At 41.2% G+C, this 17,159-nt stretch overlaps 3 protein-coding genes across 5 annotated transcripts; 2 read left to right on the top strand and 1 right to left on the bottom strand.

Moving 5' to 3' along the window:
• Positions 1 to 3: 3 nt before the first annotated feature.
• Positions 4 to 5,023, top strand: aldh3b4 (aldehyde dehydrogenase 3 family, member B4). 2 transcript variants are annotated; one of them, XM_074638060.1, is made up of 11 exons: positions 4 to 117; positions 179 to 1,567; positions 2,009 to 2,204; positions 2,319 to 2,429; positions 2,685 to 2,805; positions 2,895 to 2,980; positions 3,412 to 3,493; positions 3,567 to 3,956; positions 4,038 to 4,204; positions 4,299 to 4,398; positions 4,492 to 5,023. In XM_074638060.1, exons 2-11 carry the CDS (start codon positions 1,512 to 1,514, stop codon positions 4,689 to 4,691), a joined length of 1,509 nt encoding a protein of 502 aa, XP_074494161.1. In that variant the 5' UTR covers positions 4 to 117; positions 179 to 1,511; the 3' UTR covers positions 4,692 to 5,023. The 2 variants fall into 2 exon arrangements, with proteins under 2 accessions (XP_074494161.1, XP_074494160.1); XM_074638059.1 differs by lacking the exons at positions 4 to 117; positions 179 to 1,567 and adding an exon at positions 1,786 to 1,929.
• A 2-nt stretch (positions 5,024 to 5,025) lies between these two features.
• mmab (metabolism of cobalamin associated B) lies at positions 5,026 to 7,328 on the bottom strand. Its single transcript, XM_074638063.1, has 9 exons — positions 7,151 to 7,328; positions 6,393 to 6,451; positions 6,197 to 6,290; positions 6,044 to 6,101; positions 5,868 to 5,940; positions 5,674 to 5,771; positions 5,518 to 5,582; positions 5,354 to 5,413; positions 5,026 to 5,270 (listed from the first exon to the last, which is right to left on the bottom strand). Exons 1-9 carry the CDS (start codon positions 7,252 to 7,254, stop codon positions 5,186 to 5,188), a joined length of 696 nt encoding a protein of 231 aa, XP_074494164.1. The 5' UTR covers positions 7,255 to 7,328; the 3' UTR covers positions 5,026 to 5,185.
• Positions 7,329 to 7,526: 198 nt separating this feature from the next.
• On the top strand, positions 7,527 to 16,776 carry mvk (mevalonate kinase). Of its 2 annotated transcripts, XM_074638061.1 has the most exons (10): positions 7,532 to 7,900; positions 8,891 to 9,038; positions 9,374 to 9,518; positions 11,138 to 11,293; positions 12,074 to 12,177; positions 12,317 to 12,362; positions 12,519 to 12,609; positions 13,022 to 13,141; positions 14,054 to 14,207; positions 15,819 to 16,776. In XM_074638061.1, exons 1-10 carry the CDS (start codon positions 7,823 to 7,825, stop codon positions 15,968 to 15,970), a joined length of 1,194 nt encoding a protein of 397 aa, XP_074494162.1. In that variant the 5' UTR covers positions 7,532 to 7,822; the 3' UTR covers positions 15,971 to 16,776. The 2 variants fall into 2 exon arrangements, with proteins under 2 accessions (XP_074494163.1, XP_074494162.1); XM_074638062.1 differs by lacking the exon at positions 15,819 to 16,776 and having other exon boundaries at positions 7,527 to 7,900; positions 13,022 to 13,249; positions 13,618 to 14,146.
• The last annotated feature ends 383 nt before the right edge of the window (positions 16,777 to 17,159 follow it).

Here is a 17,159-nt window from a genome sequence, read left to right as displayed (position 1 = left end):
AATATTTGTGAAAATGAGCTACTCTCTCCCAAAGCCAGAAACCAGAGAAGTCTCTAACTTGTGATGTCATATAAAGTCTGGAGCTGCTCCATAGACAATGAATGGGAGACTGATTTTGTGGACCCACAGAATGTTTGTTTTCTTTTTTTATACCCAAATGAGCTTTATTCTATTGTAGTGTTCTCAGTTGTGAAACAGAAAATGTCCCTTTATACTCAGAACGTTCCCCTGGCTGCTCTCAGTGTCATCTATAACCAGCGGGCAACTCTGGGTTCTGAAAAGTGAAGCCAATGTGGAAGTGTCTTAAACTTGCATTCTTTCTAACAGCCAGCAGGGGGCGACTCCTCTGGTTGCAAAAAGAAGTCCGATTGTATAGAAGTCTATGAGAAAATGAGCCTACTTGTCACTTGATTTATTACTTCAGTAAACATTGTAAACATGAGTTTATGGTCTCATTCGCTAGTTTCAAGTCTTCTTCAATACAGCATGATGTTCATTTAGTAAATTATGGTTCCATTTAGAGTCAAATAGACCATAAAACAGGGTATGCTTTAGGGCTTGTCTACCTTGTGATTGACAGGTCGCTACCACGGCGTTGTCCGGTCTGGGAGTTGTTTGTATTTTCCTCTTAGAACTTTAACCCTTTCACAGTGTGTTTTTAGTTCATGAAAGTTAATTATAACCCCTTTGGTTGCCAGAAAATGTCTTATTCAGTCTTCAGTTGTGCTTAGCTCTACCCTGAAGCTAAGCACAACTGAATGATGAATGAATGCCAATTCATTGTCTATGGAGCAGCTCCACACTTTATACCCTATGACATCACAGTTTTGAGTTTTAGCACTCTATTTTTTTTGGATTTGGGAGGAGAGTTGTTCATGTTTATAATATTTTTAGACTGTCCTAGACCATAGGAATAATTGAAAATGGGTGTAGTTCCCCTTTAAAGTGTCTTTGAGACTGGCTGCACAGTATGGAGTGTGTTGTGTGTGTAAAAAATTAGATTCCCATGTAAGATTTGTCCATGTGTAAGATACTTTCCCCCCACCTGTAATGTTAAATCATGTACACCAGTATTATAAAATCATTTACTTTGAATCATTCACAACACAATGAGTGTTTTTCCCTCTCAAAGCACTGGAATTCAATTATTTACATTTAATTGGTTGATTACAAACACCTGCTGAGTCCACCAGTGTGGATCTGCGCATGACTGCAGTGTGTTGTTGTCAGGCTGCTGAGTGACAGCCAACCCCGTTTACAACATTACCAGGAGCCTGAGGGATTGAGAAATTAACTAACTCCACATTTTCTGGTGGATTATGGTGTAAATGCGCACGTCTGAGTCATATCCTCCATTGTGCACAGGTCCCTGCACTTTAATCAGTTGAATTATTACTGCCTGACTCTTCATGAAGTGAACAGTGCTGTTAATTGGGGGACTTCCACAACTCTCCACCTGAACCTTTACCTGAACCTCTACCTGAACCTCCACCTGAACCTGCAGAGCAGACATGACCAGCAGTCCGCCGAGTCCTTCTCCATCCCGATGGTTCAAAACGCTGAGAAGGTAACGTGAAATATTCACTTTAATGTACTTTTTTTAATATGAATGTTCCATGCTGTCAGTTGAAGAGATAGGCCTACCTCTACCTCTACCTCTAGGCCTATATGATGCCTTGGAGTGAGGCTGGGTTAAAGATCTTTAGACTCCAGCTTTAGTGTATGTGCATCACCTGATTGGCTGGACTTTAGGATTTCCACTATCCTCCCTGCCTGCCAGTGGGGCTTTCACTGCATTGTGCATTGGCTTAACTGCACACTAACTCCATTCAAACAAAGCCCAGCAGCAGTGGAGACTGGAATAAACATGACTGGGAAATTAAAGGCGTGCTATGCTTGTCAGAGGAATGGCCGGTTAACATGCAGAAGGTATCTATAGTGATAAACTGTGGATGTGAGGATGTGTTCTATTGCCCTGTGGTGTCTAAATGAGTGGCTGCTGTTTCAGGACCAGGCTGGGGGAGCCCTGTCTGAAGACATACCTTCTGGAGTGTGTGGATCTGCTGAAGAGGGCGCGGGTCGCCTTCCAAGCTGGTCGCACCCTGAAGGAGGGCTTCAGACTATCTCAGCTGGAGGCGCTAGTGCGGATGCTGGAGGAACATGAGTGTGACTTTGTGGATGCTCTTGGAAGGGACCTTCATAAGGTGAGGGGTGAGGCAGTCACCTACAGCAGCTGTGTTTGTTAAAAAACACCAGACTATGACAATGAGAATTGACATAATGTTCCAGTTAGTAATGTCTGTATTTTTTTTAACCAGCCAAGGTTTGAGACAGTTGTGTCAGAGCTGATTCTCATCAAGAATGAGGCACTTCATGCCATCATCAACCTTAAGAAGTGGATGCAGCCGCAGCATGTGGAAAGAAACCTGGTGAGAATGTTGCCCCCTTTTCCCCCCAATAACATATTCATAATATTATTTGGATTATTCACGATTTAGCCCACACAACCTTTTTGGAGAGAACATTCCATCTTGCTGCCACAAAGAAAAGTATTGTGCCGGCCTCGCCAAAGCAGATTAAAACTTAAGTTTCCTTGCCCTTTCTGTAAGTCAACATGTGCACTGGTAAACTTTCACTCATGAGAGTTCTGTTAACCTAATATCGAGCTTGTCTGATTGGTGTAGTCCACCACGTTGGACGAGTGTCTGATGGTCAGTGAGCCGCTCGGGGTGGTGTTCATAATGGGGACCTGGTGCAGTCCTGTCCAGACGTGTCTGGTGCCGCTGGTGGGGGCCATCGCAGCAGGTGCACACACTCAAAGACACTCATTTAATCAGTGTGATTCTAGTTGTCCTCACACAGGTTTACTGATGATACTTTATTAATTTGTGTAGGAAACTGTGCAATCATCGGCCCCTCAGAGTGCACCTCTCACACAGCAGAGCTCCTTCATCGTCTCGTCCCCTTCTACTTGGACAATGTGAGTAATTACACAGTAGGGAGGACAGCAGACCTTTTTTTGTCTTGAAGCAAAGGGTGATTTTTTATGCGTCTTTTTGCTCAGATATGGCCTGGTTGACTAAATGCTTAGTATATACTTTGATGGAATAGGTAGCCCTAGATTTTTATTCCACTCATTTGAGTCTAATGACTCGTTTGTATGAATCCACTTTGAGTAGAGCTTTTGGTCTTTTGGTCAGAGGGCATTCATTCATAGACTCAAAAATGAGCGGTTTTAATGGGACATGAGACTTTAAAGAGGTTAGATGTGGAGTATGGAAACAAAGTTGACTCTCAAACTATGATTCTGGGTTATCACATAGTGTACAATGTATATTGATTGGCAGGAAGGACCTATAATGCAACAGTAAAAATGTAATAATCTGATCTAAAATTCTTGTTCTCCTCAAGGAATGCTTCCATGGGATTCTTGCAGGCACGAGTGACTTGCCTGAAGTTGTGGAACTTAAATTTGACCACGTCTTCTTTACAGGTAAAGCTAGCTATAAAATTGTTTCGTGATTATATAGTGATAAGTTATTAAGGATGTCTGTCAATCCCTATAGGTAGCAGGGAGGAGGGAAGCAGAATTGCTCAAGCTGCAGCTCGCACACTCACGCCCGTCACCCTAATTTTGGGTAGCAAGAACCCGTGTTATGTGGACCAAAACTGTGACATCATCACCACCGCGCAGCGCATCGCCTGGGCACGTTTCCACAATGCCGGACAGAGCTTGGTGGCTCCTGACTACATCCTGTGCCACACGGACGTCGAAACACGGCTGGTGCAGGCCCTGAAGTGCATCCTGATGCAGTTCTACGGCTCTGACCCCAGAGAGTCACGCAGCTACGGCCGCATGGTCAATCTAGAGATCTTCAACCGTACGAGAGACATGCTGTGGAGATCTGGCAAGGTGGCTGTGGGTGGGCAAGTGATAGAAGCAGAGAAATATATCGGTAAGCATCCTCTGAAACAAAGCAAACTGTCATATGCATTACATTTAACATGTTGTTAACTTGTTTTTTTTCTGTCTGAAGCCCCAACGATTTTGACAGAGGTAGCAGAATCAGATCCCATCATGCAACAGGACGTTTTTGGCCCAGTTCTTCCTGTTCTGACTGTAAACGACATGGATGAAGCAATTGCCTTCATTAATAAGCAAGGCAAACCCCTCTGTGTGTACGCATATTCCAGCAACAGCAAGGTACGTGACAGATTCAAGTTAAGACATTCATTGTACGAGCCTGGTGCAGCTGATGTGTATTCTGATCACGGGGCTGGCCTTTCTGACAATGCAGGTCATCTCGAGGCTAATGAGTGAGACCTCTAGTGGAAGCTTTTGCTCCAATGACGGCGTCCTGCAGACTCTGATGGTGGCCCTGCCTTTTGGTGGAGTTGGTAAGTCAGTGGCAGCAGCAGAGTGCAAATTATGCCAAACATAGTGGTGGAATAAAATTACCCATATCAACTCTCCCATCACTTTTTTGACAGGTGCCAGTGGAATGGGTTCCTACCACGGCCGCTACAGCTTTGACACTTTCTCTCACAGGAAATCATGCCTGCTAAGAGGCACACGGTTTGAGTGTGTAACCTATCTGCGTTATCCGCCCTACGAGGACCGCAATCTGTCTCTAATGACATGGGCCAGTACCCTGTCCCAGAAGAGCCAGGGCTGGTGCCAGATCCTGTGATTGTGTGGGAGGGTGATAACCGAGCCATGCTGGAAGAAAGCCGAATGCCCCCTAAGTCAGCAACAGTCCTGACATGCAAATGTTTTGTTAATGTATTAAAAATAGATGAGGGCAAAACCTACTGGGGTGCAGCTGCATCTAACAGAGGAAGAGCAATATACATAGCAGCTGTTCAGTCTCTGGGTGATGATAATTATAAAATCAACAAGAAAAAGAGATGCTTGCCAGTATTTAAAGTTTATCTGCTGCAGTGCCATAACTGTACACCAACTCAACTAAATGTATGTGATGGATGAAACATTACCTGTGCAAAATTAAATAACCAAGAGGTATATTTATTGGCTGAATGGTTTATTTTTTTTATATAAGAAAACAATATTGGACATCATTCATATTTATTGATATATAATAACAATACAAGTGAAATCTCTGCAACACCAACCATCCCCAAAGACAAATTGGGCCTGTGCCTTTTTGCTCATGTGAGAATCTGGTCATTCAGGTCTTTTGTAGATTTTCTCCTCGTTGCCATCTTTCATAGCTGCATATCTGGCCGCGGTGAACAGGTAGTCACTCAATCTGAGAGAAAATATTGGGACATTTATCAGATGTGTAAAAGAATAAACTATGTTCTCATATAAATTTTAAAGCACTGGACTGACCTGTTCAAAAACTTGGCAACATCTGGATCTGCCTCGCCTGACCGAACAATTGGAGCAACACTATAACAAGAACAAAGATCTATCAGAGCCCACTGAGCCGGAAAAGCAAGACAAAGGGGGTCATTTTACATCATTCAAGGCAAAGAACATGCTGCAACTCTGACCTGCGTTCTGCTCTGCGACACACTGTACGAGCCAAGTGCAAAGCTGCGCTGCCCTTCCCTCCAGACTGTGACACACAAAGCACAAGTATCAGTGCAAGAGGAAAACCTGGACTCTCATAAGAACCCAGTGTCTCACACATGAACAAAAGGGCTTACAGGTAAAATGAAGTTGGTCAGCGGAGGGAGTTCTTCTGTGAATTCATCAATCCAGGTCTCCAGGTCTGCAATTGGCTGAGCAGTAAATTTTGTTCTCTCTGGCAAAAGCAGAACAGAAATAATCAATCCAAAAGATCCTCAAGCACACAAGGGGCAATATTTTACTGCATTAAGACCAGCCAGCAAGTGCATACTTATGTGACTGTCTCTTGCAGATGATCGAGGGGTGGCAATATTGGAGCCCACGTCTTGTAAAATGCACTGTATCTACAAAGAAAAAAAAAGAAAAAATACTGTCAGAAATCTTATATCTGGCTGATGTACAATGTCTGCAATGAAGGAAGTTAATAAACACAACATGAAATCAAACCTTGTCCAGCTGATATGTGAATGTGTGACCTTTGTCGAGGCAAAATTCTCTGGCCAAGCTGTAATGTACAATTCAACACGATCACTTCAGTTAAGGCAGATTATGGAACAAGTTTTAAAGTGAACTGTGACAGGTGAAAAGTAGAAATGTTACCCTATAGCTGATGCCAGCTCATCTGTATTCCCCAAGGCTTCAAAAATATGATCTTCCTTTGGCCTCCTTTCTCCTGTAAATGTGCTTGAGAAACCTTTTAGGAAGCACAGCAAAAATGGAGTCAACTTTTATAATAAATATTTATGGTAACAGTGCTGTAACATGCATTGTTTTGCTAGTTAAGTTGAAAAACAACCTTTGTCTCCAGTTTTGGTGTATATTTTGGGTACCCTGATGTCTCCTTCAGTGGCATAACTGTAGGAAACAGGAAGACAAGAAGATACAAGAGAAGGATTTTGATACAATTATTCTTTGACATATTTGATACCAACACATGACTATTAATGAATGTAAGATAAGAAAAGATAAGATAAGATATTCCTTTATTAGTCCGCCAGTGGGGGAATTTGCAGTGTACAGCAGCAAAGGGGATAGTGCAAAAAACAAGATGCATCAGCTAACACAGTAAAAGAGTTAAACAAAGTGTAACAAAATATGAACCATTTAAATAGAAGGAAGTATAAAAATAGGAGCAGTATATACAGTATTGACAATAAACAGACTATTAACAAAATTGCACAAGTGGAAAATGATATTGCACAGTGAGAATGAAATGAAATTCCATCTGAAAATCTGGTTATTGTCAGTTTTTTGGTGTGTAAGTGGTCTACTGGGAGCAGTGCTGTAAGTATCTGTGATGTACTCAGCAGAATAACACTGTATTTTTTATTTATTTCACTGGGTCTCTAAAGTATCATTTTCAAACTAAGACTTTAGCTGCTGTGCTTCCCTTTATTTCATAGAGTATCCCTGTGTAGCAGCTAGCCAGCTGTTATTGCATAGAGTATCCCTGTGCAGCAGCTGCCCAGCTGTTACATACACAGTTACATGAATGACAAACATGTGCTAACACTTTGCAGCCTACTTTGACAAAGAACAGGGATGTACAACTACCTTCTGTCTGAACACAAGGCGTTTCTTGTCCGTAGCTCGTTTATAAGCCTGCTTGTCCTTACAACACACCGTAGGTGAGCAGGTTTGATTATAAACGATGCCATATTAAAGTTTAAGCTGCTAGCTGCTAAAGGTGAGCGATAGTGGAAAACGCGTTTTGTTTGTCCCTCCGGAGTGTCCGTAGTTTGTGGGCGTTTTCTTTATCATCGTATGATTGGTCAGCTCACCGTGTGGTTTGAGAATGCGGGACGCTGATTGGACAACAGAATATCTGTGCAACTAGCTGCGGGACGCTGATTGGACAAAAAAATATATGCTCAACTAGCTGCGGCGCTGATTGGCTACTAGAAGCCCAACCTATGTTAGTCCCGCCTCCTGTGTGCCCACCGTCGTGTTTTTAACCATGTGTGTTTTTAGCATGGTTTTCATCCCGCTGTTTGTTTTGTGCTCAGAGAAACTTCCTGTACTTTGACCAAAAAATCTTCTATATCCTCTATCATCGTCGAGTCTTGATGATAAACGTATCGCTGTGGGACAGAGTTGTCACCTGCTCGTTTGGTGCTTCAGAGGATTAACATTAGCTAAAGGTGGCTCACGTTAGCTACTAATAATAATAACAATAACACTGTCAGTGTGACAGGTTGAAGCTGAAGCTGCACACTTGTTACAAAGATGCAAGTGAAGGAGTTATTGTTGTCTGCTCCAGGGAAGGCTATCCTCCACGGAGAGCATGCGGTTGTTCATGGAAAGGTAACCTGAAAGTACAGCTGACATAGAGATGATATACTGAGTGTTTTTTTAGTTTTTACATTTATCCTTTGATATTGCAATATATTTTGTTATTAATTGTTTTTTATTTGTTTTTATTTGTTTTATTGACACAACAAACATTAATTACTTCTTTATTGTTTTCTTCCATTTACATGCATGTTCTTTTTAAATATCTATATATTTTAATTTGCTTAATGCATTGTATATATGTATATATATTTTTGTTATTTTTATTTATTATTGAATTGACCCATTGGCAATATTGTTCACCTGACAGTCATGCCAATAAAGCAAATTGAATTGAAAATTGAATTGATACTGAGTGTATGAGATTTTAAAGTGAAGCTGGGTAACAGTCACGTCAGTCAGAGCAAAAAGGATACGATACAGGATAAAAAACTGTCTAATGTTAGACATGCACAGTCTTCAACAAATAACTTTTAATGCATTCAGTTTAAAATGTGATTATGCTACCCTCCAAGAGGCTGTCACTACTTCCATTTAAGTACATCTCTGTAAGTTGATTTTCCTACTGTAATGTAAAGAAACCAATAATTACCTGGAAGATAGACAAAATCACATCCAATAGACAACAAACTAGTATTAATTTGCACTGAAAGGGTTAGAGTGCTGTTGTTGAAATTGTTATTTTGTTGTGTTTTTTTTGTTTTGTTCTTCTTCTTTGAGGTATTTATTTGTTTTGTTTTATCTTTTATTTTATTTGTTTTCTTTGTTAGATATGTGAAATACATGAAATGTCATGTCTCTCTTTCTTTGATTACTGTGGAAATTCTGACTTAACATTTCATTGTATAATATAATTATTAATATTGTTAGTCTGTCTGTATGTGTATATACTGTATGTATATATGTTTATATGTCAAATTCAATAACAAAATATTGTTTAAAAAAAAAAAAGGGTTAAAAGTCTGTCCATTTATTAACCCTGTGCTCTCTGCTCAATTACAGGTGGCTCTTGCTGTGAGTTTGAACTTGAGAACATATTTACGGTTGAAAGGCACCAATACTGGCAATGTTTGCATCAACCTCCCAGATATTGACACATTCCTCTGCTGGGACTTGTCTGAACTGAAGCAGCTTGTTCCTTATTCCTGTGGTAAGGGATGGTGCAGCACTGCGGACCATTAACACCACAATGTCATTTTCACTGTTGGATCTACATCATGCCTCCTATAGGACAGTACATGTAGGGACATTTCAGTGTTGAGACTTTTTTCCACTGTTTAAAAAACAGTCCTATTTTTCGCATAATTGTCTGTGGACTTTGTTATGGTATCAGTCTTTGGACATATTGTACCATTAACTGGGACAACTAACCTTTTTGCAGAATTTCTCATTCTATACATAAATATGTTTTCATCATCTACAGATCAAAGTGGGTTGTTGTGATAATATTCTAGTGATTTTGATGATTTTTGTGTCTGTTCACAGGTAAGAGGGAGGAGGTGAAACGTCTGGATGCTGAACTCGTGAAGAGACTGCGTGAATTTCTTGGTGTCACCAACGGAAACTTGGATACTTGCAACATGGCCACGGTAGCCTTCCTCTACATCTACCTCTCACTGTTTGGATCAGGGTGAGATATTTCTTCCCAGCATTTATTCATTTTATTATTGCGGCTAGTTGGCTCAGATGGCCACAAAAATCACATTACAGATATTTCTGATACTGTGGAAAACTAGAGACCAAAGTAAATGCCATCCAGTTACAGAGCTCTAGTGCTGGTTATTTCAGGCCAATCTAGGGCATCTTTGGCAAGAAAAGTAACAGCAGCTACAGTTAAAAAATGCAGAAGTAGACATGTCCATGTGCTTTATTTACAGGAAACGGAAAGCAATAGCATCGATGCAAATCTGACGCTGCAGATTTGGCACTCAAAGAGAGACTTTGAGGTGTAAAATATTGCATTTTTGTCGGTCCTCTGCTTTCCTGTGGCCTCACCAGATTTGAGACTCACTTGTCTGATGGATAAGTCCCAGAAAATACTTTTTTTAAAGAAGGGAAATAAGAAAAAAAAATATTATTTACAAAATTTTGAAAAGCTAACATTTGGTGTGTTACAGACAGAAGCTGAATAGTGTTTCTGTAAGCATTTAAAGGGCCAGTGTGTAACATTTAGGGGGATCTATTAGCAGAAATTGACTGTAGTTCTCCGAGACGTTTGTGAAACTGTGGTAACGTGAGCCGCCGCCTGACTTCCGTTGATCCTAAAGTAGCGGTATTATGGTAAGGATGGCCTCTGAGCGAGGCGAACGGCGTTACCACGGTTTTGCACTCAGTGGCTCACATTACCACAGTCTTGGAAAGGAAGGAGTGGGCGGAGGGGTACTCAGTTGGTTGCAATCTGCAACCTCACCACTAGATGTCGCCAAATCCTACACACCGTAACCTTTAATGTCCTCTGAAGGATAGGTGTGTGTTGAGTGTAATGATGTTTAATTTACATTAATTATTTTATTTTAGCTAACAGGTGCTACAAGTGTTGAATGTAAAACCTCAAAGATTCACATTAAAAAAATACAGCTGTAAACAAAACTGGTAGAATATAACAGGGTTATACAAAGTATTTGTCATAAGCAGAAGTCATTCCAGTCCTTTTGGAAATGCTTCATTTGCAAAAATGTACTACCTATTGATAAAGATGTGTTCTTGAAATGAAGATAGTAAAAGGAGACAGACAGAAAGGTCGGATGTTAGTTTTAGCGACTCCAGCAGCTGCGAGGAGCACGGAGGATGCTCAGGAACATTAGAGCTGCAGGTTGTCGAGAGGTTTAATCGGCGCTGACACGGTGCTGCCGTGTCTGAGAGAGGTGATGGGTTCTGACAGGATGGCCGCTAATGAGAGTCTGGCACTGGGCCACACTGCAGCCTTTAACAAGTCTGGATGTGTCTTTCCCTCGAGAGAAGAGCCGGACAATTAGTTTAGAGTATTCTCCTGTCTGCCCAAAAGCAGCTTCCCTGACAGACATTGACAGCAATGTCAAGCAACTTTCTGTTGCATATAGTAGTGTATGGATTACTTAACATTAAACACTCCCTATAGTTATGGATATACCGTAACTGTACCAGTAATATTAAGTAAAGTAAAGAAGGGAATATGATACATTGTTTACTTAATACTTAAGTAAGTCATAGAAACAGTATTTAAGTGTTTATATGTATAAACAGGTTCAGTTTTCACGTTTATTTCCTCAGTGAGCTGCCCAGCTTGACGGTGTCTGTGTGGTCGGAGCTGCCAACTGGAGCAGGACTGGGGTCAAGTGCTGCCTACTCGGTGTGTTTAGCTGCAGCTCTGCTCTGTGCAAGTGGAGCCATCCCCCCTCCTCTCAAAGAGTGGGATCACACTGCCAGGTAACAACATTATATTAACAGGAATGCCTCTTTTATGAGCTGTGTATGCAAGTTGTGTATACCACTGTTAGGCCTGATGAATATGCTCCAAAACAGGATCACAGAGGTGATTTTACCTCTTCCATGTCTCGTACTATGCAAACAGTCTGACTAAAAGTTATTTGGTTTGACGTTTACGGAAAATGAAAGACCTTGAATAATAATAATAATAATAATAGCTTGGATTTATATAGCGCCTTTCATGAAACCCAAGGACGCTTATCACAGCACTATACTTCTTAAATAGAAATACTGATACGTGGTTGGGGGTCAACATGAATGCCTGTACAATATAATGCAATCCAAAACGGTAGCCTAAAATGCAATAAATACAATTTTTGAGAAGCGTATGATGTTAAATTTTTGATGAATGTGTCAACTCATTTTCTTAAATTTGCCTTTAATTTAACTAGTTTTTCAAGTGAAAATGATTGCATAACTATGTCACACAAACCAACACAATACAACTTATGTCTTTACTAATTACTCAATTATGTAATTACTCAAACCGATTAATAGATTATCAAAATAGTTGGCCATTAATTTAGTAGTTGACAACTAATCTTTAATTAATTGTTGCAGCTCTAGTTGATAGTGTTTTCTACCTACCAAAATGTAACATTTTAGATACGCTCATCATCACAAACGGCAGCTGTATAATCGCTCATTGGACACCCAACTAAGGCAGTTAGAGGGTCTGTTGGGAAACAAAGTTCTCCTCTAATTTACAAATAATTGCAGGTGGTGTCAGGAGGACCTGGAGCGGATCAACAGCTGGGCTTTCCAAGGGGAGATGATCATCCACGGTAATCCTTCAGGAGTAGACAACGCTGTAGGAACATGGGGTGAGGCCTGATATTATCTGGCATACGGTGCAGTACATATGGTGTTATACCTCCCTTTGTCTCCGTGGACACGGAGCCACCACTGTTCATTATCATTTGATGATTATCTGTGTAATGATTTTGATTTCCCTGTTTGTAGGTGGCATGCTGAGATTCTTGGCTGGGAAGATAATACCACTGAGCAGGTAATGGCACTGATGAACACATTTTTATTTCATTTCATTTAAAAAGAGTACACTGTGTGAATTAATAAAAATCTGTGTATTTGTTTCCTAATGGAAGCCAAATATTGTTTGGGTAAAATTAGTGCACCAGAATAATATGTCTGCTTTACTTTCCAGGGTGCCGTTATTAAGAATCCTCCTCACTAACACCAAAGTACCACGTAGCACCAAGGTACTTGTTGCCAGGGTGAAGGACAAGATTAACAAGGTACTAAATGGTTTCTTCCTCCCCCGTGTGTTACTTGCCTACACTGTAATTAATATAATAGGCAGTGCTTTTGCATGGCAGATACTCCAGAGCCTGGCGTTGAGTGCCTTCATAAAATATTGAAATTAAACTCTTAGCCAGCGCCCCTGTGTGCTGTTGCCTTGGTGACACCAGCAGGTGTGCAGCTTTCTGCCTCAGACATGGATCGGCCTGGATGGTGTTGTGGCAGTGTTGTGACCAAAATCAAACCTCCCGTTTTACAATCTGTATTTGTATAAAGCTGTTTTTTTTTTAAACATATGCACATTTATACTTGTTGTTTGATCTGTAGTGATGACTTTGTGTAGAGATGCTGTGCCCATGTAAGGTTGGGGATGTTGAGTTCCTTTGTTTTTGTTTTCCTCTCCTGTAGTTTCCCTCTATCATGACCCCGGTGCTCGACTCAGTTGATGCCATTTCCTGCACTTGTGAGAAAGTCCTCTCAGAAATGACCTGTGAGCCCATCACTGGAGAGCACTACAATATTCTAGAGGTACAACATATTAATAGATTGTGTAAAGCTTCTTGCATCATAAACGAGTCATTGATGTTACATCGGACTTTTGTTCCTTTTTTTTTTAATGTAACATGTCTTAAACCGGTGCAGTGGTTAGCACTGGCGCCTCACAGCTAGAGGGTTGCAGGTTCGAATCCGGCTTGGGACCCTTCTGTGTGGAGTTTGCGTGTTCTCCCCGTGTTAGCGTGGGTTTTCTCCGGGTACTCCGGTTTCCTCCCACAGTCCAAAGACATGCAGGTTAGGTTAATTGTGGACTCTAAATTGCCCGTAGGTGTGAATGTGAGCGTGAATGGTTGTCTGTCTCTATGTGTCAGCCCTGCGATGGACTGGCGACCTGTCCAGGGTGTACCCTGCCTTCGCCCAATGTCGGCTGGGATCGGCTCCAGCCCCCCCGCGACCCCTAACGGGATAAGCGGTTGCAGATGGATGGATGGATGGATGTCTATAACCAGAAAGTCCACATTCACATGAGTAACTAGAATGACACTCGGAGAGCGCAGACCTCCGCCAAGCTGCCCGAGTACGATTGCCCCCCCTCTCTGTGCAGCTTGCGCCATCATCCACGTGTATTTTTGTTTATGTTGAGATCAGCTGTACGCAGCGGAGCATCGTAAAACTCTTCATTCAAACTGGACAGAAACAAAGTAAAACTCACCTAAACCGTCGTTGTTACTCTTTCCAACAATCACCTAGTGTGCTTTGGTCCAACTCAACTGTAATTTCACCGAGTTTAATGTGAAAAAACGCCAAAAGGAAAGAGGCAGGGTGAGGCGTCATGAACGCTGGTGAAAACATAACCTCCTTCCTAGGCCTTCGGCCTTGGCGGAGGTAATTATCTGCCAATAGCAACAGGTATTATTATCAACATCTGTGTCTTATCATTCATAGGAGCTCATTGATATGAACCAGCACCATCTGAATGTGATGGGTGTAGGACACCCGTCCCTGGACATACTGTGCCGGGTCACATTGACCAAAGGGCTCCACAGCAAGCTGACCGGTGCAGGGGGAGGAGGCTGTGGCATCACCCTTCTGAGACCAGGTACTGTAGGCCAATACTCTACTGTCACAACAGTGTGTATTTTAAATGTTTGTAAAAAGGGTGAAGTTGAAGGTAGACAAAAAGTGACATCAAAAAAATAAGGCCTGCAGATTTTTACGTTTTATTAAAATAACATTACTGATGAGTTTCGACCTTTTTCAGAGCATGAATAAAGTTAACAGCTAATCATTTGACTATTTTTAAATGGGATCTATATGATATTCAGAGAATTAATATAGCAGCAAACAACTATTTGCTATGGTAAGATATAGAGGAATAATGTCTACCTGAGCAGAGAATGAAGTCTCCCTCCCTCTGTGTGAGTTGTAATCTGAGCTTCTCCTCGTTTTGTGGACATCGCCGGGCTGGCTGCGCATGCTTTTAGTGCATGTATGTGCATGTGAGCTTGCCCCACTGGCTAGCTCATGGCCGCCGCTCTATACTGCTCTCATACGGTGGTTACAGCTGATAACGCCGTCCCGACCAACGGCGCCGTTGTGGATGCGTAGATCCCACCCTGCGATTCCCCCTCAGGTTAACACTGTTAACCCTGTCTGCACTGTTGCTGCTGTGTTTACAGGTAGAGCTGTTAGCACTGTTAGCTGCAAGCCACTGGCTCAGCTGCCGCCATGTTGAGAGTCAAGTGGAGGCAATAGAAATGCTCCTAATCTCGCTTTCAGCACCTTTTAAATGATGCATTTAATTAAAATTAATATCACATTTTGTTGAGGCTATACTGAATCCTCCAATTTTTGTCATATAATAAATTGAATTTGATAAGGGATGTTTGATGAGCCAAACTGTCAGACTCCTGCTGACAACAAATGCTCTGTTTTCCTCAAACGCTCCCTCACTCTTCCTCTCTGAAGCAATGATTTGAGTGGCAGGAAATGATGAGAAGGCTGCACAAGAAAGGTCCTTTGGTGTGCAGGTACTACTGTAGAATATGTTATAAGGAGACTTTGTATCATCCTCTCTTTGACAAAACAAACAAGCAACGCACCTGTGAGTTCAGTCTTTGTTTATGCCTGCAGCCTGTAGCATACTGAATTTTCATGCGTATAAAGTCCTCTAAATAGATTTTCAAATGCTCTTTATTTGTTTTCTTAGCAAACATTTCCATCCGTGTGAATTGCAGCAATTTTCAAATAGATTGTCTTGTTATCTTCTCTCATGTTCTCAGAGAGTCTTTGTGTTAAAGCTCTTTGAGTTGAGGAAGCAAGCACTAAGCTCAGTTATTTTAGCACTGCATTGGAGCTGCTCTTGCATCTGAAGCTTTAAATTTAAGCTGGATGCATGGTTAGCGTAAGTGTTACTGTGCAGCTGAAGTGGGCTTTGGACTATTTCCTTTACAACAAACAGCAGGGAAGTGCCAGATGTTTGACGTAAGTGACGAGGTTTTTGTGTGGCTCCAGTGTTGTCCTTTTGCTGTTAGTGACTTTACAACTTCATCCTTGAAAGCACCACTGTAGCCCGTTTAGTCATGTACACTAAACTCAAACAGCTGTCTCTTTAGCTTGCAATCCATTTATCTTGTAATGTATAATGTAAACTATAACCCATCCTGACACAACCTTTCTTGACTTTATTATGACTTGTTTTGTTTTGTAGAAACGGACTCCTCTGTTGTCCAGACTACAGTGCGGGACTTGAAAGACTGCGGCTTTGACTGCTGGGAAACGAGTATTGGCGGGGCGGGCGTCCAGCAGCACTCTCCTCTCTCTGTTAAGGAGGAAGTTCTGGAGATTTTTAACCGTTACTGAGACTATTTGAGGACAAATGGGCTGTTTGTCTTCTTGTCGTTTTTACCTGAAGACCTGAGGTGTGCTCCACTAATGAAGTGAGCCGAGGGGAACAAGAAAAAATGTCACACTGAGCGGAGCTGGACGGAGCCTCCAGAATTTTCCTGACAGGAAAACAATCTAATTGTTTTGAACTAACAAGGCAACGGTGTCTCTAACAAATTGCTGATATTAATTTTGAAATGTGGGAAAATGACAGATACTCGAGGGTACAATTATGTGTGCTGAGCGCTTTGTCCACTAGATGGCATTAGAGTTGCACAAATGCTTTTTATGAAACAGGCTGTATGGTGAGAGGCTCTGATAAATTGATTAATGTGTAAGTGAAGCACTGGCAGAATTAATTTATAGTTTCATCCAAAATGCTTAACGTAGTAGGACCAACATACCTTAATGGATTAGATGATCGTCAGTCATTAATGCTCTTGGCATGGTAACATGCAATGTTGTTGGATAACCGAAATAATGAAAGAGATCATTTTATGGAAAATGATGATGGAGACAAAGTGTGATAAATGAAATTGTTTTCTGTTTTTTTTTTTAACAAAACCCAATGAATATTATTCAGATTTCTTCTTTAGTCTTCACAGTTCTTCAAAGAGGTTTATCAAAGTGACTGTACTTTAACATTTCTCTGCATCATAAACAATGTTGGTGAAACCAGGAAATAATAATGTCATAAATATACTCAGAGGACTATTTAAATATAATGTAAAACTTTCACACTCATAAATGATTAAATACAGATGTATGCTGCTTTGAATCAACATCCAACCTACTGTTTTTATTTTGATCTACTTTTAACATAGAAGTGTTTTAAATTCAAAATAATGCAGAAACTAAGTATTTTATTTATTCATTTTAAATGTAATATCTGTTACGGTTTTGTAAAATTTGTATTTAAAAATAATGCATGCCACATGATGTTCCTTTCTGCAGTTAAAGACCAACTAGCTGTTTTGTTTTGCTAATAGCGGATGGAGACAGCAGGAGTGTGTGGCCTCTCTGGAGCCTCTGGATTAGCGCCACTATAATGTGAATCAACAACAACCAGCGTCCTTCTGTGAGTCATTTGTGCTGACACATATGCACACACACACACACACGCACACATACACACACACACACACACACACCACAGCTTCCCCAT

Source organism: Sebastes fasciatus, chromosome 6 (assembly GCF_043250625.1).
Source record: "Sebastes fasciatus isolate fSebFas1 chromosome 6, fSebFas1.pri, whole genome shotgun sequence".
Lineage (NCBI taxonomy): Eukaryota > Metazoa > Chordata > Actinopteri > Perciformes > Sebastidae > Sebastes > Sebastes fasciatus.
The sequence above is the reverse complement of the archived record's forward strand: the minus strand, read 5'-3'. Positions and strand labels throughout refer to the sequence as shown.

What these genes read in the sequence shown, in the direction of transcription:
- aldh3b4 (XM_074638059.1), top strand. Translation starts at nt 1,868, where the DNA reads ATGACTGGGAAATTAAAGGCGTGCTATGCTTGTCAGAGGAATGGCCGG. An exon ending in TTGGAAGGGACCTTCATAAG is followed by an intron (nt 2,205 to 2,318) that starts GTGAGGGGTGAG and finishes TTTTTTAACCAG; the next exon opens with CCAAGGTTTGAGACAGTTGT. An exon ending in CCTGCCTTTTGGTGGAGTTG is followed by an intron (nt 4,399 to 4,491) that starts GTAAGTCAGTGG and finishes CTTTTTTGACAG; the next exon opens with GTGCCAGTGGAATGGGTTCC.
- mmab (XM_074638063.1), bottom strand. Translation starts at nt 7,254, where the DNA reads ATGGCATCGTTTATAATCAAACCTGCTCACCTACGGTGTGTTGTAAGG. An exon ending in CACCAAAACTGGAGACAAAG is followed by an intron (nt 6,291 to 6,392) that starts GTTGTTTTTCAA and finishes GCTTCCTAAAAG; the next exon opens with GTTTCTCAAGCACATTTACA. An exon ending in TGTCGCAGAGCAGAACGCAG is followed by an intron (nt 5,414 to 5,517) that starts GTCAGAGTTGCA and finishes TTCTTGTTATAG; the next exon opens with TGTTGCTCCAATTGTTCGGT.
- mvk (XM_074638061.1), top strand. Translation starts at nt 7,823, where the DNA reads ATGCAAGTGAAGGAGTTATTGTTGTCTGCTCCAGGGAAGGCTATCCTC. An exon ending in CTCTCACTGTTTGGATCAGG is followed by an intron (nt 9,519 to 11,137) that starts GTGAGATATTTC and finishes TTATTTCCTCAG; the next exon opens with TGAGCTGCCCAGCTTGACGG. An exon ending in GAGTGGGATCACACTGCCAG is followed by an intron (nt 11,294 to 12,073) that starts GTAACAACATTA and finishes AAATAATTGCAG; the next exon opens with GTGGTGTCAGGAGGACCTGG.